We start from the raw sequence: 27797 nt of genomic DNA on the forward strand, positions 1-27797 counted from the left end.
GTCTACGAAGTGGATGGGGAAAGAAGTACCTGCTTCCTGCTTCAGAGGCGCTGTCTCAGCGAGATCAAATTCTAGGAAGGTATTCACATGAAAGATGAAGTTACAGGCATTGATTCTCTTGAAACTACCCATGGGCCCATGAACCCCCTTGGAGAGTCTTCATGGCTCCCCAGAGGAACATGACACCCCATCTCAGGATCACAGCTCTGGGTGTGTCTGGCCCAAGCACACATCTGCTGTACATCAGAGGGCTGTGGCAGGAGGTGAAGTGCTGAGAAGCAAGCATTCTGAACCTCAGGAAGAAATCTCTGTGTTTTAAATGGGCATAATTTAGGGGGAAAATCAGACATATAAAAACAGAAGAAAAAGAGGAAAAACGATTTGGGAAAGGGAGGGGAAAAATGACTAAATTACAAACCTAAGCAGTGACGTAATTTTTCATTTCATGCACATGTCGTATTTGGATATAACCCTATATTGTACTTAATAATACTCACTACCCTCAGCCAAGTTGACACCGTGTGCCAGACACTGCACGTTTCTCATGCAGGGTTTCATTTAAATTCATAGCAATGCTGTGAGGTTGATACACATTATCCCCATTTTATAGATGAAGAAACTGAGGGTTAAGAACACAAGTAATTTGCCTAAGGTTATACAGCTAAGAGGTAACCAATATGGGTGTTGAAGCCAATCTGCTCAGCGGCAAAGCCCCAGCACTACCTCTGCCGTCATGGTTTTGCTTACACTGGATTTAGGAATGAGGATGGACCCTGAAATACTGAAGAATAAATCAGCCACGTTTTTACTTTCACGGAAAATGTGTTTGAAACTGTCACAATTCTCAAACACCCACACATCTGCAATGTCAAGTCAACAACTTGAGCATTTGTGTAGCCTAATTACCTTCTGGAAAAACTAGGAACATTTCTTTGTAACTTAAATCAAATTGCCTGGATCAAGAACAAATTTTGTGTTAAGTCAAATGGTTTAAGAACATAAATATTCTCATCATTTGTTTGAGCTCATTAAAAATTGGCTTGCTTTAGGGTAAACCACAGAAAAACTAAATTAATTGACTGAACCTAAATTAGGATAGTGTTTTACTCATTCTCTGGAATTAGAATATGCCAATATTTAAATAAGTTGCATGCTTCCAGTGACATGAATAATTTTATTCATTTGTACTTCTTAATAACCCTAAGGTTTAAAGCCTCTAATAAAATTGGGAATTTATAAAGTAGATTCTGTGTGATTTTAATCAGTTTCATGGTTAAAAATTTAAAAACTTTTCATATGTGTATCAGAGAATTATCAGGTACCAAAATACAAAAGGCTATGAGCAGCATAAAATGTAATTATTTGCTTTGAATGGTAGAGCCTTGATTGCATTATATTCAACCTTTTCAGAGAACTGGCAGGTTATCTTTATTGCCCCTCCTGGAATCTCTCAGTAGGATATAAAAGATCAGAGAGATTTAACAGTAAAGAGCAAAAGTTAAAGCTGTAAAGATTTTATCATTGGACTCTGTGGGTATATGTCTACTCATTTTCTTTATATGAATGCCATTGTTCAAGTCGGTCACAACTATTTCCGTTACAGTTAAAACACAGACCTTCTTCAAGCCTCCAGTAAAATAAGGTCTGACAGTTGTTTGGAAAATCTTCCATCTTCTATTAACTGTCTTGAGTAGAAAATGACATTGAAATTTGGTAATATTTACAACAGGCGACGTTTACAACATGCAGTACCAAATTTGCAAACAGGGACGCAAAATTTGGCAGAAAGATACCTATCTTATATATCTATAAGTATTCTCAAAATGAGTAAGAATGGGAAAATGGAAAATATTTTCCATTAATGGTCTGGATATTTTATGCAGGGTCTCTATTTTAGGTCTTATTAAGTTTCATGACCAATCACAAAAGGAAAAGAAATGGATTATAAAAGTAAAGGGGTCGGGATACACAGTAAAGAAAATGATAGAGCAGGCTGCCCTGACTTAGGAGGGCTGTCATGTGAAAGTTTGTCGTCTCCATGGTGGATTTGTCACAACCCTCAGCTGTCTTCTTACACCTCTCTCAGATCAGTTACCTTACACCTCTCTCGTATGAGTGTTCAAATGAAACTCATTCTTTTATATGGGATATTTTAAATGAGTATTTAAATATTATGCATAACTTAAAAGATTATAATTTAGTATTCTAATTCAATGTAATTCTATACAGCTCAAATCCATGTCTTCTCCTGGTGGTCCCAACTACTGACTTCTGATTTCCCTGCCCCAAACCACTTTCTCTTTTAGTGCGGCCAGAGTCACCTAAATGAAGCACAGTTCAAATCATAAAGGGTAGAAGTCCCCAACATTCACAGAAGGAGGTGGTATAACACACAAGTAGAAACGCTTTGACCCTTTTTGCCACAAAGGGACAGCTATTTTTACGTGAGAACTCAAAAAGCGATAGATGCAATTCTTAAAATTTTTATTGTAATTTAAAAAGCATGAATACACGTTCCTTTGTCAATCCCACAAAGCCGATCTCTTTCATTTGCATCTGGGTCAACTAAGTGGAATTGTCAGCTACCCATCTTAGCTGAAGCCCCACCCATAATGTGTGGGTTGTAATTGTAGTGAAAGCTAGAACATAAAGACACGGGCAAAGACATCTCAGGGCAGAATCCTTCCAGGTTTTATGATGCTCCCCCAAACTTTGAAGTTGTTACCCCACATTTAATTTGCTTACAATGTTTTAAAGCAACTTTCCTGGATTGCTTCTTTTATAAACATCTAACTTTGCTTTTATGGAAGCAAGTCTGTCTCTTTTTGCACTTACAGCTCATCAGTGCCTGACGAGGTAAACACATAGACGCTTGCTTGGAGCCCTGAGTTCTTGTGTTTAGCAGGCAGTGCGCTTTACGGAGGGCAACCAGCGCACGGCCTAATGCTGCCGGCAGTGAGGTCGCACAATTAGGAGGGATTTTATTCACCAGCAATCTGAGTCCTAATTCTAGTCACATCTATTAGCTCTGTCATCTCTACTAAATCATGAATTTTCATTTCCTCATCCATAGAATGGGTGAGAAACATATCGTATCACCCTACCTCCCAGGGTTCTTAAAAGTATCAAATGAGAACACTGAAGAGAATATACTCTGATGTATAAAATGACAGTGGGGTCATTTTTCATTCTACTATGCATGAAATCCAGGACCTTCAGGATCTGACTCTAACAGCTGTTCTCGTTTCCCTGACTCCACAAGTCCGATGCCTTTTCCCTGCCTGCTTTCTCCACCGTTCCCGCTTCAGGCAACCCTGATAAATATATATATTCCAGCTTAAGAAGGCAGCTCATAATTCTGAGCCTATAACCCACCTTCTGCCTGCATGCGTCACGTTTTCCAAAGTAAATGCAAACAGCTCCTCCCTGCTTCTGAAGAAACCCTACTCAGTTTTCCAAGCTCAGCTAAGATCCTACCTTTTTGGTGAAGCCAACCTCATTTTCTCCAGGCTGAACAATTCTCTCCTCCTCTTGACCATCCCTGCAACCCAGCTGTTTGCTGCACTCTGCTCTGATTTAGAATTACTTATAATACGTCTTTCTCCCTGACTCACTTTCTTCCCTACTTCTTGAAGGCAAAACCCAACATTTCTCTTGAGTCCCATTCCATACTGCCCAGCACATAGGCATCCTTTAAACAATTTCGGAACACAACTGAGTTGAACTGACTCTGAACGATTACAAAAATCATCAACACTGCTTCTCCTTTGAGTTGTTTTTGACGCCATGATGAAACCCAAAAACCTTATCCATGCAAGAAGATGTAGATAAGCACACTGATTCCCACTGATCTATTACAAAATCTTTCTTTTCATTGATGTGGGGGTTCGCAAAGACTGTCCACAAACGCTCTGCTCCTGTCGGCAGACCCCTTCCCAGTGCGACCAGAGGTGGAGTCTATGTCTTTACTCACTGAATCGGCTTAGTCGTGTTATATTCTTTGGCCAATGGAGCATCAGCACATCTGATGCAAGCTGTTTCTTTTTCCTAAGGCTGATGTAACGAATTACATCAAACACAGTGACTTAAAGCAATAGAAACTTGTCTTCTTACAGTGGAGGACAAAAGTCTAAAATCAAGCTGTCAGCAGGGGCATATTCTCTCGTAACACTCTAGGGGACAATCTGCTCTTTGCCTCTTGCAACTTCTGGTGGCTCCAGGCACTCCTTGGCTGGTGGGTGTGTAACTCTTATCCCTGCCTCCATCTTCACATAACCTTCTCCTCGTCTGCCTGTGTCAGATCTCCCTTTGCCTTTCTCGTATAAGGGCACATGTCACTGGATTTAGGGTCCACTTGGATAATCCAGGGGGATCTCAGCCTGAGATCCTTAACTTAATTACATCTGCCAGGACCCTTTTTCCACGTAAGGTCAGAATCATAGGTTCTGAGTGTTAGGACATGGACATGTCTTTTGGGGAGCAACCATCTAACCCACGACAAACAAAAGCTAGAAAAGAACTTGGCTTTCGTGGCTAACTCACTTGCTATTGTTAGGAACCCTGACAATGCCACCTTATGAAAGATGCTGGATGATGAGAAATACATGGTCAAGTCATGACCTCAGCTCACACCCAGCCGACAACCGGGCATATGAGTGAGGCCAGACTAGACCATCCAGCCCCAGCTGTAACCGACTGCTCTGCGTCCACTCAGCCCTCTTCACACAGCGCTCCACACAGCAGCAGAGGGGCCTGGACAGGCGGCTCAAGCTATGACATGGTGTTCCGTGAAGGTGCCAGGCCCCTCCTACCTCACGGCATTGGAACTGGCCGTTTGCTGGGATCGTCTCACCACTCGCTCTTCAAACGATGCTTAGTCTCCATGAACGACAGCCCACATGTCACCCGGTCAGGGAGACCTTTCTACCTCTCATAAAGTGGGACAACCCAGTCACGTTCTCCACATCAGCCTACTTGTTTCATTCTTAGCTATATCAAAGCTCTGCATTATGCTAAGTGAAGCAAGACAGCGAGAAAAAGACAAATACTGTGTTCTATCACTTATACATGGAGTCTAAAAAATACAAAAAGCTAGTGAATATAACAAACAAGAAGCAGACTCACAGATGCAGAGAACAAACCAGGGGTTACCAGTGGGGAGGAGGTGGCCACATAGGGGTGGGGGAGTGGGAGGTACAAACTACTGGGGGTCAGACAGATTCAAGGATGTATTGTACAACACGGGGGCTATCGCCAATGTTTTGTAACAACCGTAAATGAAAAGTAACCTTTCAAAATTGTATAAAAATGTGTAATTATCTGTATTTGTCTATCTATGTGTAATTAGTTCTTTGCCTGTATTTCATCTGCCATTCAAGACAGTAAACTCCACCAAAGCAAGCACTTTGTCTCTTTTGTTACTACGGCATCCGAACCCAACACAATGTCTAGCATCTGAGAAGTGCCCAGGAAATATTTGCAGAAGGAATAAAACAAACAAACAAACAAACAAACAAAAACTCATTTAACCCACAGGAAACTAGTCTTTTTTTATCGGTAGAAAACATGGTTCAGAGAGGTTGAAAGACTAGCCCGAGGTCATATCAGCTGGTACAAAGATTTCCTACTGCACATCCATACTGAGACCTCTGGAGCTCATGCTTCGGAATTTTTCTTTTTATTTCTGTAGACACAGCCCTATAGATCCAGTGCCAAGGATTTATTTCTCCTTTAGAGTAAAAATGCAACTGGCTATTTGCTTATCACTCAGCCTGAAAGGATGTCACCATTGTCCTATTCATAGTTTAAAATCGCATTTCCTTTTACTTTAACAGTAACTCCTTGAAAGCCTGAGAAGGTAACGTATTTCCTCAGCCTCATGCTTTTCTCCTGTGACTTCTGAGTTTAGAGTAATGATTTCACTCTCCGTGGCTTGAATACGTACTCTTTGTGTAGATTATTTGGGTAATGAGGCACATGGGACAATTCTCAGGCCTCCTTTCAAAGATATCTGGAGTAAAATTTCTGGCAGAAATCACCTTTGGAGCAGCAGTGTTTTAAACAGGTAGGGGAGGCTGAGATAACTGCATATTGGGGTCTGGGAGGCTGGACACCAGGCAACAGAAAGCTGGCTTAGAGGGAGACACGTTCCATATACCGACACCTGTCAATACAGCGGCACTTGGAACTCCTCTTCTGTTTGCAGTCTCTTTCTCCAAATGTTAAAACGTTTCATGGAACTTCTAAGCTAGTTTTATAAGCATGAAGGTAAGGGAGAGAACACAAGCTGTTATGAGACAGAGGACAGAGTGAGGGGAATATGGGAACGCTTCTTATTGGGGAATGAGGGAGTCGGAGATGACTGCCTTGCTGGAAGATGCTCCAAAGAGACAGAACTTACAAAAGCAATGAACTATGTCTGCATATTGCAGTAGGTAGAGAATACAGCGTGATGCAGGTGTGCAGAATCCTGAGAAAGAATCCACCTTCGTCTGACTTAGTAACATTCAGAGAAATGAAAGACAAATTTTCAATTCCACCTCACAATGGTAAGTCATTTATATAATTCAAAGGAATTCAGGTTAACACTGAGGTTCAGGTTGAAATCAGATAGAAGTGCACACAAAAGATAAATGAAGAAAAGTGATGCATTCTCAGATGCTGAGTATAAAGCCCTAATGTTAACTTTATGGTAATTAAAAACAAAAACTTATGTATTGAAAAATCTCTTTACATGGAAAAACAAAGCCCAGTGAGTTACAAACGTTGATATCATTCCAAATAATTGTGTGACCTAGGCAATTTAAATTGCACTGAAGATTTACCACCATTTGGAATCTCAGCTTGGCAATATAGCCTTCCTACCACAACACGGATTATCAAATAACTCTTTAAGTTAAATATGTATAATCTAGTGCAGGGGGAGGGTGGACGGTCAAAACTTTGCTGTCCAAGCGTTTTTGCTTTCTTTTTTCTCTTTCACCATTGGACAGTTCAGGCAGTACCTAAAAAGACCACTTGGGGGCAATACAGTATTTTTGTTTTGTTTCATCACATAGCTATGTAGGTTTCACAGAAGATTGCTGTTTCTTTCAAATTTGAAGCCCCATTTTAATATATGGGAGGGAAAAGGCGGTATTTCATTTTAAACTTACAATGCATAAATCACATAAGACAAATGCAAGTCAGATTTTCTCCTGAAGGGAGCAAAAGTCTGTCTTCTTTTAGCAGACAAATCAGTTTTACCTAGTTGGCACATTTGGGGATATTTTATATTTAGAATCTGTCACAGCCTTTGAGATAGATCTCAAATAGTAAAGGATATTGTTAACAAAAATTTTAAAATGACAAACATGTAATAGGCTTCAGAATGTACTGGTGGAAAGTTATTCTGTACCTAAAGTGAAAATGGAAATATCACCTGTCTTCTCCACTGGGCATATATTTTAGAACAAACTCAAGCATTAAAGTAATTAATTTTTGGAGACACTTACTGCCATTGCCTTCACTGTTATTACTTTGCATTCACAGAGCACTCTGTAAAGGGGTGATTTTATTACTGATTATTCTTTTCAGCAATTTGATGAGTGGAATCTCTATGCCAACCCATTTCTCCCTGCGTCAGCCACTGGAGATTTTTCCTTTTTTAAACAAAAAATCAACACAATCTCTTCTTTCAAGGATTTTAAATGTACTTAGGCAAGTAAATTTTTCTGCTTGGTTTCTGTTCTCTTGATGTTTTACTTGCTTTTTCTGATTTCCTTCTCCCAATAAATTTTCCTGTCCTCAGAAGATTTTTAACATTACCACGGGGCTGCAAAACTCAGGGGAACCTTACTGTCAAAGTCCAGGAACCAAGATTTATGAAATCAAATTCAGTAACTCTCTTGGTGCCTGCCCTGAAGGGGGAAAAAAGTCAAGGAGTTTTGCCTTAATCATGGGGTCCATTACCCAAAGATCCATCTTAACAAGTCTCTGTCATACGGAGGGTAGTGAAGGAAGAGATTATAGCTGCTCTGTTCATGAACATCTTCCTGGCTTAGCTAGCTCATCTACTGAAGAAATAATGAGGAATGCAACAATTAAGACCGTGTTCTCTATAGATGCTTAAAGTGCTTTGGAACATGGCTTAGAAGAGTCCTCTTCTTCCATGCTCATTTTTTACTCTAAACACTTGTTTATTTTATAAACTTCTGATCGGCGAGGTGTAACAGAAATCAGAGCGACATTCCTGTGAAGGATAGCAACAGAAAGAAGAAGAATTTTAAGAGCTCCTATGACTCCTAGGCTCCAGCTTGAAGAAGGAACACTGCAAATCCTCAACTGGACACCTTCCTCATCCCGCAGAGGCATCCACTAGATGGCGCCAGAGAGAAGCAAGCGTTGAACATGACAGGTGAAGGGGGAGGAGCAAAGGAGTGGGCAATACACATCTTCAATCCCAAAATACCACTGAAACCTTCCCTTTTCCAGCTCTCCAGCGTCCTGAAGGAATTCACTTACCTCACCTGATCTCACCTGAAGTCCCTGAATATTTGCTAACCTCCATTTTTCTGGGTATATAACTAAAACCTGTCCATTGGTTTTCTGGTATTAAAGGAAACAATAATTAGCAAATTTATTTACTAGGGTTAAATTTCACCTTAACGTTTTTGCTACAATGCACATATATGTGTCCATATCAGATAATTGCATCATTTCACTACATTAGTTCAGGAGATACACTATAATGGACAAAGATGGTATCTATAAATTCATCATTCATCTTTTTGCTGCAGAGCCCACTCTTAAATATTTCCCCCAAATGTCTATTTTCACCAAGTTACAATGAATAAGATACCTTTAACAAAACTGTTAATGATAGACAACCATCCACTGATGAATTTTTTTGAGTGCCTTCTGTGTGCCTGGCAGTCTCAAGGTTTTCCCTGCCTTTCTGAAAGCTTAGGGTCATGAGTTTCAATTACCATTTTTGATCAAGTAAATATGGCCATGATTAATTTTATTCCTATTCAAGATAATAGTCCAGGTTCAGTATTCAGAATGAATGAACAGTACAAAATTATATGACAATCCTTTTATGGAACAAAGGTGGAAATGAATGAGTGAATAAAATGAGTGGATAAATGAAATTTTTCAACATAAGAAACAAAGTCGTGATCAACTGCATAAAATGATTTTGCATTTATGCACTTTAAAATCCTGTGCAGTTGCAAAATAATCATTTTTTTTCTGGAGCAAACATATATCTGAAATAATATTTAATACAATGTGGGCAGATTAGATAAGTGTTATTTTGCAATTATTATTCAGGTTTTTAGTGTTAGTCAGCTTTCATCACATGTTTATTTAATTTTATGCTGCCTATCTATAATTGCTGTTTATATAAAATCATACTTTAAAATGAACACCCCAATGTAATTTTTAAATTTAATCCAAGCAAGAGTAGACTAAGTAATACATCAACTCATTTTACAAACTCCCAGAAGCAGGCTTTTATTCACATTCTTGCTATAGCTGACATAAATCTCTCAGGCCTGCAGAAGGGCCAGATGGTTCGGTGAAAAAGGCTTTTACAAGGTCTGTTCCACAGCCTGCAGTTTCACACGTAAAATGAAGATCAGGAGAAGAACACTTCCTCAAGTTGAAAAACCGTATTGTAACTTTATACCTGCTTCCAAAGACATTACTCACCTTTACCCTGGGAATATATGAGCTGTTTCACCTGCCATTATGAAAGGTGCTGTATAAATATGGACGACAAATGAGGCTAACTTCATCCCCACAACTGCCATGCTTCCAAAGCTGAATAGGAAATATATGCATTCTTTAAAAAGGGGGCTTGTAAATAACAACATTCCCCTCTTTGCCAAGGTTCTCTCTCTCCTCTGTGTGCACTGGCTGATTGCATGAACATGAGAAGGACCTGCAGGCACTGGATATGGAGGAATGATTCCCCAAAGGCCAGTGCGGTGGTGGCAGAGAGCTGGTGATTTAGAGACTGGGCAGAAGCTTGCTTTAACTTTGCTTTCCACTGGAGATGGTTCTCATAGATACTGACTTGAGAAAACTCTGCAGTGTCCCATGTTAACCCCTTTCTATCAAAATGGCCCTGCCTGGACATTCAGATTATGACATCTATCTATTACACTTCCTGGAAAGCCAGTAGAAGATCATAGCAAAACACTGGGGCTAAGTTAGAACACTGAGATATTAAACAGACATGGGCAATTTCTTCACATGGTTAAAAATTTTTTAAATGATCTTCAATTGAATTCAATCCAAGACATTTATCAAGGGCTGATTACATTCAAGAAATTATCTTCATATAACTTTTGAATACCAAATATCAACAAAAAGAACCTCTTCAAATATGGAATGGTTGATAATACAATGAATTCATTTAAGTTATGTCTCAGTGAGACAAAATAAGGTTTTTGGACGGGTCTTTCTGCCAGGAGTCACAAATCACTCCAGCAATACATTTTCATCAAAGCAGTCTGCTATGATCACAAGTATAAAGAATCTCCAGGCATCATAAAGAAGTAACAGATATGAGAGTTTCCCTCTCTGCTGGATAACTTTACAATGGATGAAGGGATAGCTTGTGATTTTTTTAATCTACGAAGCAAATTTAAATTTCTTGCAGTTAATCTATATGACATGTATATAAAGACAGGTTTGAAAACTGTATTTGACTGAAAGTTATAGTTAAAATGGCTGTGAAAGAATCCTACAGCTCAGCTCACAGGTATAACTGGAGTGTTTTATAATTAAATTGAGAGCTTTTTTAGGGAAGCAATTTTTGAATTAAAATATAGCTTGAAGTTGGATTTATTATATTCACCAAGAAAATGACACTGCCTTAATAGCAGCAAAAAAAATGGTTGCTTTAAAACCAGATCAAAGGATATAATAATCAAATGTTGCATTTGCTATTCATTTTCTTTCCGTTCCTCCCCCCTTTAAATTTGAGCATTCTTTGGAAACATCTAACACTGGCATTTTAAATTATGTTGATTGTCCAGAAGGGGATTTTATAAAAATTTAGTTTATAAAGCTTCTATACATCCATTATTTCTCAAATCTGCATTAATGATATTTTTCAACTTTCTCCGAAGCCTTAGCACATAAAGAATTTCAGCAGCAGACCTAATTGGAAATAAATGAGCTCATAGTTGTATCTGTTATTACTTTCATACCTCCTTTAGCTGCCAGAATGTTCTATAAATGGCCACTGATAACCAGTTTAGTGGGCTTGCCTCACTGCACAGTGCATAAATCACTACTGATTTAACCGAGTAATTTAGCCTTTGAATTAAGGACTTGGTCCACACACACACAAATTATGTTTTGTGGAATTTTAAGAACAGTGTTTAATAAAATACTGGTATCACATGGTTAGTCTTTAAAGGGAGTTTTGGTCCTGTCCTCCACACTGGCATTAAAAACTATTTCCATCTATTTTTTCACATCTAAAATTACCACGAGGAAGCCATATTTTGGAGGATGGCTAAGTGATTTAACAAATAAGTATAATCTATTTCTTATAACCAAAGCACTAAGTACTTCAGTTGAAGGGTAAATAAATAGTCCTTTGTTTTCTGAAATCTTTCTGTTGCATCAAGTATATTTTGGCCTCCAAAAGGAAATAATTGGTCTTTGGCATATTAACCCAGGAAGCTGCACCACCTCCCTTTGAGGGCAGGTAACAGTCCAGAATAATCAGGCAAGATCTTGAAAAGACAAATGCCAAGGAGAGGGTGAAAAGGACAAGAGCCGCACGCGTCGTCGTGCTACACCTGCAGCTCGCATCTGTCCTGCACACGGCAAAATATGAACAAGAAATGGAGTAGTGAATACAGTGTGAACGTCAAAAGAAAACCAAGCCACCAAGAGCTTTCTTTTCATGATTTTTCTTCAGGAAATATGTAAAAACGATCACACACACACACACAAAAACACACATCGTTTCTACCACTCATTTCTACTGGGGCTGAGGGATGTGGTGTTTAAATAAAGAAATAAAGAAAAAAAGAAAAAAAAACACTTAGACAACTACTCAGAATATCTAGGTGCTTCCATTTCCCATCAAGATGGACCAGGGAAGTCACCTGATACAGTGGTTGCAGAGAGAAGTGATTGAAGTGGTTTGAAAAAGTCTGGAACTCATCTTCATCCCTCTCCTTGGATGTACCTGTAGGACTGTATTCCCCAAGTACCATGTAGGCTAGAATAAAGAGCGTCAGCAGAAGAACTTAAGCTCAAAGGACAAAACAGAGGACACATGAAGAGTATAGCTACCTCAAAAGAAAAGCAACAGACTAAATGCCATAAGCCGATGGACTATGGGCTGTGGTGCAATGGATAGCGCCTTGCACTCCTAAAACTAATGGCCAGGAATTTAAAACCAGCATAACTGATGCACTCATATCGGGCATTATGGCAGCTAGTAGCAAAATGAGATATAAAAAAGACCGTTAAAAAGAACCAAGAGGAAAAATAGTAACAAATCAATGGATATAAGTAAAAATTTGCATTGTTCTCAAGGTGAATCAGCACATGAAAGGAAGGGGTCAAAATCCGGACAACCGAAGGAAAAAAAGAAATAAACAGTAAGCAAAGATATTCCAAGAAATGATGAAAACAAATGCTAAGAATTAAAGAGTAAAGGCTTCAGGCCCACAATGAAAACACAAATGAAAAAAGAAAAAAATCTAGGAGGATGTTGTGAACAGTTAGGGGAAGTGAAAGTGATTAATTACTTGATAAACTCTATGGTTTTGGTTTCGGGGTTTTTTTTTTTTTAAAGAAAACAAAACAAACAAAAACATAATTATTTCAAGCAGAATTATGATGGAATGAGAGGAAGGAGTGTCAAGAATAAAAGATATGAGTCTGAAGGGATAGAGCACAGATATTAAAAATGTAAGAACTTAGTTGGATAAATCAAACATGAGTGTGTGTCTAAAATGAAAATATTCACTGTATGTTATGTTAAGAATATACAACTTTTAAGCTTACAGAAGGAAATTTGGGCTTTACAGTGAAAAGCAGGAAAAGATACTTTAAATGAAACAAGAAGAATGCATTGAAAATTGAAAAAAACATAAGATGGTAGGAACAAGTCCTAACTATGCAAATCAGTTAAAAATCATAAACTAGAAAATGAAGATTCTCATATTGGATGAAAACAGTAAATTCAAGAACTATATAGCCTATCAAAAATACATTTACTACAAAGACATGTAGAAAGGGTAAAAATTTTAAATATATAGGGGAAAACAAAAATATGAACCAAAAGAAAACTAAAGAGCAATCTTAATACCTGACTAAAATAGATATTAAGGCAGTAGTATCCTAAGACAAAAGAAAGCTAATATACAGTGGTCAAAGGAACTATGGTGAAAGAAGATGCAGCCATCACAAATAAACAGGTAACAAACAATATAGCTTCAAAATATTCAACCGACAGAATGGCAGGGAGAAACAGACCAAGAATTGTAGCTGGAGATTGTAACACATTCCACTTAGCAACTGTCAGATCAAGCAGCAACAAAAACAGGTATCTGCAAAATACAATTAATAAGTGAACCTTTAAATATATATAGAATTCTATATCCATGTAATTTTTCTTTTCAAGTACCCATGGAAGATTTTTTTTAATAGAAAGATTATTAGTCGATAAAAGAAAGACTGGATATATTCCAAAATAGCAGTAGCATACAGGATTTGCTCTTTAATAAGAATGCAATAAATTAGAAATTCATAACAAAAGGATAGCTTAGAAAGACTCCTTTGTTTAGAAACTGAATATTTTATTTAATACCTTTAGTTAAACAAGGCAATCATAAAAAATATTAAAAAGTAGTTAGAACTAAATAATTCAGAATCTTTGGGACACAACTAAAGCAGTGTGTAGAAGGAACGTATAGCTTTAGATATTTTTACTAGGAAACAAAAATGTTAAACATAAAGGAGGCAAGCATTCAAATGAAGACACTGAAAAGGAACAACAGAGCAAACAAACAAAATGCCGGAAGCAAAAAATGACACAGATACGGGCAGCAATCTGTGAAACTGGCAACAGCAACTTCAAAATGATGGAAAAGATTAACAAAACAAAAAGCTAGCTTCTTTAAAAAGGTTTAACCAACTATAAAGACCTCTGGCAATTCTGACCAAAAAATAAAGAGAAAATGCGTATCCACAAAATATCAAATGAAAACAATGAAACAGCTATAGACACAATAGATACAAAAATCAAAACGTTATAAGCAACTATACACTAAAGAATTTGAAAATTTGATGAAATTGACAACCCCCCCAAAATGCCAAATTGTACAAGAAGAAATTGAGAACTTAAAATCAATCAAAATGTTTTAAATAAATTGAAATGTCAATGCTATTACAAAAAAGCTCCAAATCTATTTTTTTCAAGAGACTTGTACCATATTCTTGAGGATAAGCTAATTCCTATCTTATATGAGTTGTTTCAAAAATTGAAAAAGAGTAAAAGTTATTCACCTTTTTTTAATGAAGCTACAATAATGTCAACGGTAAAAACAAAGTTTGAGAAATATAAGAATATATGTCCATATCACTTATGCACATAGATATAAAATCATAAATAAAAAATCCAACAGAGTATTAAAAATAGCCCCAAATTATCAAGCAAGTTTTGTCTCATTTATGCAAGGAGATTTTATTAGAAGAAAATCTGGCAATGTAATATACCACATAAACTTGAGGAGGAAAAAAAATCAAATGATTATTTCAATCAATGCAGAAAAAACGTGTTTGTGAAGTTCAAAATCTTTCCATAACAAAGACACCCAGCAAACTAAAAATGAAAGGGAACTTCCTTGACTTTGTAAAGTTTATAAGTACGTATTTCTTAGAGTTACACTCTAAAAAGGTTTATAAGTGAAATCATATGATGTCTTGCATTTGCTTCAAGATAAATTAGTGTTAGGGAAAGGGAGTAGAGAGGGTACAGATGAAACAAGATTACCCCAAAATTGTAATGGCTGAAATGTAATGACAAATCCATTGTAGTTAATTATATTATTCTCAGTAGTTTGGCAGAGATTGTAAAGATTAAATACTAAAAACCTACTGCAAGAATTTTTTTTAATGGAGAAACTTGAGATATGTCCCCTTTAACACTCACCATGAGCTCTACTTTTAAAGGTAGTATTGGAGATTCTGGCCAACATTAGTGAAGGAAAAGGGGGGGGGGAGGAAGAAGGAAACAAGATATCAAGAATTAAAAGGAAAGAGATTAACATAACTTATGTGCAGGTAAAAAACCTAGAAAAACCAATGATATTAATAGTAAAATTATTGGAACAAGTTGATCAAATAGAAGTTCAACTTTAACAATAGTATATCTCTATCCTAGTAATAACCAACTAGACAATGTAATTTAAAAGCAATATCAAAAAATACTCCAGGAAATATAGAAATAAACTTCAGCAGGACCACATAAGATCTCTGTGGAGAAAAAAATGATTAAACTCTAATAAAGGATAAAGAAAATGATCTCAATAAATGGGGATACTTAATATTATAAATAATCAATTCTTCAAAAATTAAACTATAAATTCAATGTTATTAAATATTGAAATTCCAGTAGGATTTTAAAATATACTTTATATTCTAAAATGTTTATGAGTAAATAAATGCCTACAACATAGTTAACTTAATCTTGAAAAGATAAGAGTAGTCAGGAGGGACCGCCCCCGCCAGGAATCAAGACATACTTAGAGGCAAAATAATGAAAACAAATGGGCCAACTGGAACAGAATAGAGACCTCAGAGGCAGCTCTCTATACACATGAAAATTTATACAATAAAGGTGATGTCAGACTCTTGGGAAATGATGAGTTTTTAGCTTGTGAGAAAGGATTATACAGCAAAAATAGCTGGATCAAAGGTAAACTCTAGTTGAATTAAATATTCAAATGTCTGGGGAAAATATCTTTATATTTATTTTATATTTATTATTAAATATAAGTTTATATTCTTTATTATTTTATATTTTATAAAATATAAATATATCTTATATTTGATATAATTATTTTATATTTATTTTACAAATAAATTTTTTATTATAAAAATAATAGAAAAAAAATGGAGAAACACATCTTTGGGACTTAAAGATAAGAAAGGATTTCTGGAACTACATCCCCAAAGCAGGAACCATAAGGAAAAGTTAACTTGATTAATCAACTGAAGATTTCTGATCAACAAAGAACACTGATAAATTTAACAGACAGATGAAAAGTTGAGCTCTTTGCAAGGGCAAGATAATACTTTTCACCTGTCACAGGCTGGAAAAGGTCAAATGTTGGCCAAATTGTGGGGTCATGGAACACCTAACAGTGGCATGGAAACTGATCCGAGCATTCTGGAGGGCAAGCTGACATTATTTAATTTTATCAAATGAACCCTTATCTTATGATCCAGTAATTCCAGTGCTGAATATATATTCTCCAGAAAATCACATGCATGTTCATAAAAAGTCAGATACCAGGATTTGTATGTTTGAAGCATTGTTTGCTTTACCCAAGAACTAGAATAATCACTGAAGCAGTGGACTGGTAAACTATAATGGAACACACATCAGTAATACTATACATCAGTGAAGAAACACAGAGGATGTACACATAGCAATGTGGACGGTTCCTTCTTAAAAATATGTAATGCTGCATTTTAAAAAGCTAGAAAAAATATATAAAATAATATAATACAATTTATATGCTAAAAATACATGCATGCATAACAAAATAAAAATGCTTATTTTACAAGGATAGACACAAAAAGATACACATTAAATCATTATAATGATGGCCTTTGAAGGGAAGGAGAATTGAGTGGGAAATGAGAATAAAATGTATTAAGCCAGAAAAAGAAAGAAAAAATGCCATATGATATCACCCATATGTGGAATCTAAAAAAAAAGACACAAATGAACTTATTTACAAAACAGAAACAGACTCCCAGACATAGGAACAAACTTATGGTTACCAGAGGGGAAAGGGGATGGGAAGGGATGAATTGGGAGTTCGAGATTTGTAGATACTAACTACTGTATATAAAATAGATAAACAACAAGTTTCTACTGTATAGCACAGGGAGCTATATTCAATATCTTATAGTAACCTATAATGAAAAAGAATATGAAAAGGAATATATGTATGAATGCATATGACTGAAATATTATGCTGTACATCAGAAATTGACACAACATTGTAAACTAACTATACTTCAATAAAATTTTTTTTTAATTTTTTTAAAAAGAAAAAAAAGAAAACGGATAAAGCAAGAGAGGAGTCTTGCCCACTCTGATGTTGCAAGTTCCACAAGGACAGGGATTTTGGTCTCTGATCAACAAACATGTATTGAATGTATGAATGTGACATGAATTGAGGATTATGATTTTTGTACCTCTCTATACCTGAGTTCCAATTATTTGGTTGAATCATATGAAATTGCAATTTTCGGTAGGTCAAAAAATGGCCAATTGTCAGCAATTTCATACAATTCAACTTAATAGAAAGAGGCAATTGGTGAGTAATTAAAGGTACTTAGGAAAATATACATAGCCACGGTAAAGACTTGTAGGAGATAACATGAAAGTCAAATCAAATTAGATTCCATGTTTTATGATTAATTGAAAACAATATATATTGATATAATTGAGATGACTGTCCTTAAAATAAACCACTCTTAAGACCTAAGTCATCAACACCATTTCCTTAAACTATTAGCAATCTATTTTATTTAGTAATATAGCCCCTGCATCTTTTATCATACTGATCTGTTTTTTTACTGACAATATTTAAAAGTGCAGTTTAAAAACTTTTCACCATTGGGAGATTCTCCAGAACTTCAAAGGCAGTTTGAAAAGCATCAAGCTCAGTCAGTTTTAAATATTTTGAAACTATGAAAGGCATCTGTGCCTTCTTTTTTTAAAAAAACTATTTTTTTATTAAAATACAAAAACCTTTACATACTTAATATATACAATTTGGTGAGTTTAGAGATAAATATACACCCATGAAAACCACCACAATCAAATCAGAAACATATCTAGTCCTTTCAAAAGTTTCTTCCCCCTCAATTGATTGGTTGATTAATCACTTAAAATCTGTCCTCTTAGCAAACCTCAGTAACATTAACCACAGGCACTATGCTATAAACAGGTCTCTAGGACCTACTCATCTGACATAACTGAAACTTTCTACCCTTAGACTAGCACCTCCCCGTTTCTCTCTTTCCCCAGCCCCTGGTAACCACCATAGCATTCTCTGCTTCTGTGAGTCTGACTAGTTTAGGTTACCCTCAATAAGTGGGATCATGTGGTATTTGTTCTTTGAAAGCATCTTTGATGTTACAGAAATAATTGTTCAGAAAACAGATAGGAAGAAGTGGAAGGAAACTGGAAGAATGTGTGTGTGCAGTTCCTCTTAACTGTACTGTGAAACAATTATTTCTGTAGAATCAGAAACTCCTTAAAATTGATGCAATATGTTCTCACTAGAACTTACTTTCAACTGAGCTAACCTGAATTACCTTTTATAACTAAACTTTTTGGAGGTTATTATTAAGTTCGTCCCTGAAAACTTTCTCATCATGCTTTGTGTCACCGCTTACTATACTAAGCACCCTTGAGAACATTGTTCTTCACTCAGCAAAGATTCCATGTTGAATGGTGAAATGAAATAGGTATTATGCTTCCTAAGAATGAAGCAAAAAACGTAAGGGCAAAATTGTATTTTCTTTGTTGCATTGACTATATTTTTCTTGAATAAGTGGAAAGTCAAACCAAGTCAAGAAAAACAGACTAGAGCTGAGAACTAGCTCCAAAATGGGTCAAAGAACTAAAACGATGAACTGAGGGGGAAAAAAAAAGAGGTAGCCTTTGTGATCCTTAGTGCATTAAGCTGTTTCCAGTTCAATTTTGAACTGGCAACTATTAAATGAAAACCTTTGCTTGCAGCAGTAGAACGATACAATCTTTGTTCCATGGGGTTTGATCATCATAAACGTCAGAGAAATTCACTTGACTCAACTTCCGTATACTTTGTGGGAAACAACGGCTTCAATGGGAATTTTACCTTGACAGTGAAGCGTTTTTTCTTTGGTGGGTTCCAAACTGTGCCAGTTGAATGAATGAATGCACGCAGAGGAGTTAAGGATGTCACCAACACATAAGCTTTAAGAATCACAGACAGATCCTTGGCTCTCAAGACTGTTTCTTGTGGAGCAAGGACTGTTGTTTGGTTCCTGAAAAATAAACAACACAGTTAAAGCTCCATAATTTCGAGTGAGCATGTAATCTGTAAATTACCTCAGAGCTGTGTGCAGCCTGTCTCTCCTCTGTTGGATCCCAGCATTAGGTGTGTGGGTTTCCTTAAAAATTGTCACTTACTAGCATCACGACCAGATACAAAGGTGCACAGAGAAGTGATCGAACTGATGAGTTCTCCACTTCGCAAAAAAAAACTTAATCAAGAAAACTTTAAAAGAAAGAAAAGTAGGAAAATAGTACCTAAAATAAGGTTCAAAGATCTAAAAAAACACTTAAATTAATCACATCTGGTACCGTTGCAACAGAAGTGTTATGAATTATACTTAAGGAAACACCTGAAATTTTCCAATTCTGCCCTCACTTACTTTTGCTGTATCTTTTCCTCCACAAGAAAAGATACTAAGTTTCTCTAAAGTAGATAGGTCGCCAAAAATATGCCAAAATACTTTCCCTACCAGCTTGATTCTACCTAATAACCTGTACCACAGAAAATTAAGGGTTATTTTGAGGAATGAAGTATGAGGAAACATTTCAGTCTAAAAAAGGAAAAAATAACACTAATTTAATATTTCATGGTGAAACAAATATGCTTGCATCATAAATAATGTCAAAATGAATATTTATTTTCTGCACCGTATTTCTGTTTCAAATACCTAAGTTTGATCATTTAAGAGTGTGCTATTTCACCTTTTAAAGTCTAGGTAAGCAGAAATGTATATGATTCTTCAATAAATACCATTAACTGTGGAAATAGTACCTAATAATTATAAAATTACAAGAGGCAAACTATTTTGTGTCCTGGGTAAGAGAATTAAAATCTCTTAATTTTTCACTATTCTTTATCTACATGGCAAAATCATTTCCCTGGAGATAACTTGAATAAACTTGGTACCCTACCTCTTAGATCCTAGGAGCCATAAAAATATAATAACTAGAAAAAAAAATTCAGTCATACTCATAGCCTAAGGCATGTCGTCTGAGTATAAAATGGAAGTTAAATTTTTATAGTTTCACATTGTCTAGGTTTTAAATTCAATTTCCATTAATGTAACTTCCTAGATAAGGGTCTTATTTACCCAAATGTTTACTCTACAGCAGGACAGGCTTGAATTAGTCTAGAAGAAAATCAATGATGGCATTCTTTACTAAGAAGAGATAGCAGAAAATTTATAGAATGGAACCTAATAAGTCAAACGTGTAAAACCCCCTAGATCTGTTTGGTGCTTTTCTCTTATCTCTCTCTTAAAATGCATGCTTGATATAACAATCCAAAATGATTAGCTTACAGCTGTTCACGTCTCCAGTCCTCTGGTTTCCACGTATGTGTCTTCGCTGTTTTTAAAAGGTGACTTGAAGTACTCAGCTTTAATTGTATGCTCTGATTCAGACACACAGAGGGGCTCACCAGAAGTCGCAATTCTGAAAAGATTCAGAAGAGCAAAAGACAGTCATTCTACTGTTTCTTTTTCGGAATAGCTTCCAAAGTAGAGTCTGCTGTGTTAAACTACTGGGTCCAAGGGAAATATACAACAAATTTTCTCCCCATTCTGAGTCAAGGTTAGATCCACCAAGTACAAAGGCATGTTTAGAGAGACCTTTGCTTTGTAGTATGTTCTCTTACCATAGACTAGAAAAACAATTGTAATAACAGATTTCAAATTTTCTTGCTCAGAAGGGGAAGTAGATATGATGCCTCCAATTGTCCCACACCACGAGGACCCATCCTCCACACGGCTAGGAGACACACTCTCAGTGAGGGGATGGTGGCTGCAGGAGCTGACGTTTGTTTGTGATGAGAATATTACACAGACAACTTGAGTTGATTTCTTGACAATACAGTCCTTCCTTCACCTGGCATGCTTCGTGACCTTGGTAACCTCAACACGAGTGCTTTTTTACTTTGTAAGATATTACTTACTGGGTTTTTGAAGTGGATCAAACTACTAATCAAACCAACAATAATGGCTTATTTCCAAACACTCGTACTGATATTTTTAAAAGATAGAGGTATGTACGTGGTTAGAAAAATCAAAGTGTACAAAAAGCTATCAAATGAAAAGAAAAAAAAAAAACCCACATCCGGCAATCCACAGCCATCTAGGACTTCTCCCCACCAAAACCAATACTTACATGTTTACTTCTGAAGTCGAGGTAAGTACACAATGGATAAGATGCATATGATTCTTCAACATATAAATTAATATAAATATCAATATATCTATATAAACTTCTATATGTAGATTTTTAAAAAATTATCCTAAAGAGACATTATAATGGCCTATGTCTGGCTTACCTGCTTACTTACTAATCCACCCTGCAGTCCTTTCCATATCAGCACATACAGAACGACCTTATACTTCTTAATGGCTTAGAGTGTTCCATTAAATGAACGTACATTTAATTCAACGATTCCCTTATTGTTGTGTATTTAGATTATTTTTGTAATGTTTTTCTTTTTCTTTTTCAAAAATACTATCATAATCATATACATCTATTTTGTGTAGATCTACTTTGGTCTATACTCTTACAAGTTTATCTAGGGGCAAATGCTAATCTACGTGTGTAGCTGCCAGGTCAATGGGTAAATGCGTTGTGAACGTGATCAACATTTACTGCGTCACTTTCTAAAAGGGGTGCTCCAATTTCAAGCTCTCCAACAGCCTGTGGGAGCTGTTGTTTCCTTACTGCCAGGTCACAGTGCTTTCTTTTTAACTCACACAATTTATCTAGCTTCCCAAATGGAACAAAGCCTTTAAATTATCCTTCCCTCTTGTGCACATTTCATCAATACTAACACAGTCTAATTTAAAACACTTCACACTCTTAAGTAAAAGTCAGCAGAAGTCAAGCTGTTCAATGTATTCCCATCTCTCATTATTTAACACAAAGGATAGCCTATTTGTAGGGATTCCCTATTCATGAAGTTCTAATACATCATAATAAAAGAAATACTCAAGTCACTGGTTTCTGGAGGTGATAAATGAAGAACCATTAAGGTAATTTTGTTCCTTGAGAACCACAAGCTTCAAAAGAGTTTAAGTGTTTATAAAACCCTTAACATTTGCAGTAAGAAAATAAGTGGGTTTTTTCCCACTAAATAGACATTTTTTAGAATCTATTACTAGGGGAAATTTTGTCTCTCCAGAGGAGTTATTTGTGTAATTTACTGTGACTTCCCTTTTACCTTTGCTGCCAGGAAGCACAGCACCTATTTGAAGCCCAGGGAGAGCTGATTTTGAACACACTAGATGTGTTAAATGTTTCTCCAAGGTAGTAGCTCGACGGTTTTGAGGAGGTGGTCAGCAAAAATGTCAAAAGAATACACAATTTTATGTCATCGTTTTCTGGTTTAGTTCAAGTGGAGGAGCCAGTAGTTGAAGGAATCCAATCTAGGAATTGCCAAGAATATGTCAAATTTCTACATCAGCCCCTGAAACTGGGGTTGAGTAATGGAGTTGAATACTGTTAAAACTAACTTTGACCTTTTGTGTGATAATAAATATATAATCTCAAACTTTCCATTATATTATTCCAGGTTTGTAAGTTACTTTGAACAATTTTTTAAAAAAAAGCAAAAAACAAGCAAACAAACAAACAAAAAAAAACAACAGCAAAAAAATACAACTCTAATTAGATGTCCTCACCATCTAAAATTATTCCCATTTCCCTTGATTACAGCCAAAAATTAAGAATAAGCTCCACTAATATCTTAAAAAGCCACCACTTTCATGGAGTTTTAATAAATAATTGTGGAATCTTTAAGTGCCCTAGGTTCTTAGCAGAGTCAAAGATTTGTCAGTAGTCACTGTTCCTTGTATATTTCATTGGGCATATCTGTCTTGATAGACCAGTCCAATCTTCTTGTTTTAATATTCCACTCCCCTTCTCCCTTGACCCCCAAGCACACAGAGCTTAGAAATCTCCCACAAATAATACCAAAACTAGCTTCTGTTTTTGGAAAGAATTTGGGAGATGAGGCTACATGATAGTTTTCTAAATGGCCTTGTAATACATTTACGTGCACTGGCTGAATATTTTCAGAAAGTAATTAAATACGGAGGGCCCAGCGTGCATCTTTAGGGTTTTCCTACACCATACTGTGAGGACTGAATGGATGGCAGACAGAGATGTGAAATATCATATGTACTTTTATTTGCTGACTGTTCTTAGCTTATTTTAAAGAGTCCTGAAGCCATAACTTGGCTGATCACTCAAGAGTGAAAAGGAACAATTTGTTAGGGACTGCAGAAAGACTGCTCTTTTTGTGCCTTCTGATATCTGGTTGGCCGAGTCAGGAGTACCTGCTGACTGTGGTGCAGTTTTCTGTAAAGGACAATTAAACTTGAGTTCTCATTTTGATTCTTACCAACCAATGCTTAATGGGCTTGTGACACTGTCAAGGAGTCTTCTAGAATCCAGAATATGTTTCCCCACGAATCTTCTGAACTTCCCACATCACTGAGCAAATGCTGATACAAGTATACAGTAAATGTTTGTTCTAGCAATGAATTAGTTTTGGGAGGTTAAGCTAACATGCAGTTAGAGAATGAAATTAGCATTCCAATGTATTAAAAATATTTTATTTGGTTATTTATTCTTTCCATTCTACATGGCACTTAATTATATACATCACAGGCAAAGACTAAATACTGGAAAACACTTGTACCAGCAAAGATTAGCTTCCAAATTTATACTGTATTTGAGTTAATGTTTTGCCCATGGCTAATAATTAAAGGGAAAGTAATAGTGAAAGTATAATTATATTTCACAAATGTTTAAATATTGTCTTGCATTTCATGAGGAAGCTAAACTTGGCCAGTTTTTTTCTTATTTTAAAACTTCCAGTGAAAATAAAAGCCCTTAATTAATAATTAACAACTGGTTTTAAGATTAGACGTGAAAATAAGCATCGTTTACGGATGTATCCATTGCTCTTCTTTCCCGAGGGCATTTCCAAGTCTTACTCCTTAAGCCTGCAGATGCACCCACAGGACTTCCAGGCAGAGCAAGCAGAAGTTAACATATGCACGAACTGGTCACAGCCAGGAAATAACTCTAGCAGGCAGAAAACGGGAGAAAACCCAGGGAGAAAACGGATGGACGGCAGAGTCAGAGGGGTAACCGGAGTGACTACTAACCGAGAGACTATGGAAGAAGGGGCTGATAACAAACGCACAGTTGGGGTGAAGGGAAAACACCACCAGGTGGTGAAGCTCCCCAGGACTGAAAAGGGAGCTCTTACCCCCCACCCCCCTCCCCCCAAGCCCGGGAGGGAGCCCATTACAGACCCAGGCAAAGGGCAGCGCCGCTGTGGGAGAGGGCACTGAGCGGGAGCTCCCGCCACAGGTAGAGGGCCTCGCAGGGAAGCAGCCAGGGGATAAACGTCCCCAAGTTCCCTCCCCCTGCACTCTGGTCCCCTCCCAGAAAGCAGTGGAAGAGGGAGCCCCGCTCATGCGTCTGCGGAGGGCAGCTCCCTGGGGAAGGGAGTAGAGGGACTCCGGAGAGACCAAAGGAGATTGAACTGCCTATACAGCCCTACGCTTGGTAAATCCACGCCCTGGTCTCCTTCTTACTCCAGCCACACGTCCTGGAGAAACAATGATGTGCGTGTATGCGTGTGTGCATGTGTGTGTGTGTACACACATACAGAAAAAGTGAGTGAGAGAGAAACAATATTCACTTTGATCTCAAGAGCATCTGTATTTGGCAGCAGGGGATGATGGTTTAGGCTGAACCATATGAAACTGCCCTTTGTTAGGTCAAAAATGATTGAATATTAATTAAATATCAACCATTTCACAAGGTTCCTCTTCCTGCACTATGGTGTCTATTGAAAGGCCGCAAGACAGCACATAAACATACTACCTGCAGAAGAAGATTCCAGTGCCTATCTGGAGGCAGGAGTGACAAAGAAGGGTGACAGTTCATTTTACATGTCAACTTGACTGGGCCAAGGGATGCCCAGATGGCTGGTTCCACATTATTTCTGGGTGTGTGGGTCAGAGTGTTTCTGGAAGAGATTAGCATTTGAATCGGTGGACTGAGTAAAGCAGGTGGCCTCCGCAACGTGGGGGAGCCTCATCCCGCCCATCAGGGGCCTGAATAGAACCAAAAGGAGAGGCAGGTTGGATCTGCTGTCAGAACAATTGAACGGGGACACTGACTTCCTCCTGCCCTCAGCAGACTGGTTCTTGGGCCTTTAGAGAACCAGTGACTGGAATCTGCACCATTGACTCTCTATACTACCAGTCTCCCAGCATCCCCAGTTTGCTGATGGCAGATATGGGACTTCTCAGTCTCCAAAATCATGTGAGCCAATACTTCATAATGTCTTTCTCTTTCTCCTTCTCTCGATAGATAGACAGACAGACAGATAGATAGATAGATAGATAGATAGATAGATAGATAGATGATAGATAGATAGACAGATAGATAGATAGATAGATAGATAGATAGAGTAATCCTTCTCCCTTTATCCATTCCAAGACCCCCAGGGGATGCCTGAAACCTCGGATAGTACCAAACCCGAAAGATACCATGTTTTTTCCTAAACATAAATACCTATAATAAAATTCATTTCATCAGTTAGGCACAGTGAGAGATGAACAACAATCCCTAGTAATAAAATAGAGCAATTATTATAATACACTGTAATAAAAGTTAAGTGAATGTGGTCTCTCTCCCTCTCACAGAATGTCTTATTGTACAAACTTAATGCCTTTTCCAACTTAACTAAACACTTCTCAACACACTGCAGCCATTAGTATTGCAGTTTGAGGTACTTCGGCAAGATTAGCACCAATTTCTTTTTCCTTCTTCACAATTTCACGAATAGAAGATTCATTCTTACTGTAGATCTTAACAACCTCAGCATACTTTTTTTTTTTTCCATTCCTTATGAAGTCGAGAACTTCTATTGCCTTTCACTTCAAGGAGGCACTTTACGGCTTCTCTTTGGCATATCCAAATTCCCAGCATCACTTCTCTGGCACTTTGCGGCTGTTATTAAGTAAAATAAGAGTTGCTTGAACACAAGCACTGCTTGGCTGAGACAGTGGATCTGATAACCGAGACCGCTACGGGCGGGAGACCCTGGGCGAAAGGATGATTCGTGGTCCAGGTGGGATGGAGATGCACGGTGAGAGGTCTCATCACGCTGCTCAGAAAGGCGCACAATTTAAAACTCATGAATTGTTTATTTGTGGAATTTTTATTTCTGGGATTTTCCACGTAGTATGTTCGGACCATGATTGATCACAAGTAACTAAAGCCTCAGAAAGTGAAACCACAGGTAAGGGGCCCCTGTTCTCAGGAGAATCCGGACTAGTGCAAGGGATGAGTGTTCAGTGAGTATTTAGCACATGCCTTGAAGACAAGAGAAGCGCAGTCCCAGTTCTACCAATCCCTAGAAAAGAAATCTCACCTCTAACTGTTTTCTCCTTTGCATGGTGATGAAAAAGCAGAGCAGCCAGAACAGAGGCACTGAGCTAATATGCTGAATGAATAAACTGGATGATTTCTAAGCTCCTTTACAATTCCAAGTCTCTGCAATCCTAGGTGAAAAGTTATAATTTTTACATATGCTGCCTATGACCGAATGAAGAATACAAGCGACAAGGATCAAGGGTCAGAGCTGACCCGCGGTCCCTCGGAGCTCAGGTGGGTTCCAGCCATCATGAGTGCTCCTCAGGGGCCACCAGCTGTCATTTTATTTGCAGCCTGATAAACCTCATAGGAGAGACCACAGCTGGACCCTCCGTAGGCACCCACAGTCCGAGAAAGTATTTGGGGAATATCAGCCACCCTTTTGTCTCCTGAGCAGTGTACAAAATGGGGAGGAAACACACCCAAGGTACAGTCAGGTTCACAAACTCGATCGCTCATCGGCAGCTACCGAGGGGGATTATTTTCAGTGCATCAGGGTCGGTCCTCTGGTCCCTGGACTGTAAACTCTCCGAGGGCAGGGGTTCTTGCTCGCTTTTCCTCTCCGCTGCACGTCTAGTGCCAAGCACAGGCTGGCACCAAATATAGGAGCACAATAAATCTCTGCTTGATGGGTGACCTCCCTTTCCTCTTCCCCACGTGATCAGAGTTACGTGCGTTGGTCAGAGAAAACCGCGACTACAAAGTGGAGAATGAGCAAACCAAGTGCTAAGTGGTTTTACTACAGGTACACGGTGTGATTTTTTTCCCCCACCTAGGAGGTGACCGTGACACGGGCAGGGATAGGTTTCCTCTCTCCACCTCAATGTGGTGTTCGTTAGAGCGACGGGATTTGCTGTGATCATATCAGGCCACGGCAACAACACTGGGGCAGCTCTGATTTGTCCAGCTCATTGTAATTTAGTTGATAACTAATGTTTTTCTTCAAAACTGTATTTTACAAATGATATTCCAAATAACATTTACTTTTAAAATCCTGATTCCTGTCTTTAAGTGGATTCCTATTCTTAGGTATGACCAGGAACTAATTCCTTAA

General features: G+C 37.5%; 1 protein-coding gene across 5 annotated transcripts in view; it reads right to left on the reverse strand.

The window, feature by feature from the left end:
- CPED1 (cadherin like and PC-esterase domain containing 1) overlaps window positions 1-27797 on the reverse strand; it is a 250413-nt gene that overhangs the window by 142379 nt on the left and 80237 nt on the right. For all 5 annotated transcript variants that reach the window (XR_001367138.2, XR_004321355.1, XM_032483607.1 and 2 more), the window contains 2 exons: window positions 20605-20737; window positions 19125-19293 (listed from right to left, as the gene is read on the reverse strand). Coding sequence is in view for 3 of the 5 variants with exons in the window: in XM_032483607.1 (XP_032339498.1) it covers window positions 19125-19293; window positions 20605-20737 (302 nt within the window). In the remaining 2 variants the exon portion in view is untranslated. The remainder of the gene's footprint in view (window positions 1-19124; window positions 19294-20604; window positions 20738-27797) is intronic.

Source organism: Camelus ferus, chromosome 7 (genome assembly GCF_009834535.1).
Source record: "Camelus ferus isolate YT-003-E chromosome 7, BCGSAC_Cfer_1.0, whole genome shotgun sequence".
Lineage (NCBI taxonomy): Eukaryota > Metazoa > Chordata > Mammalia > Artiodactyla > Camelidae > Camelus > Camelus ferus.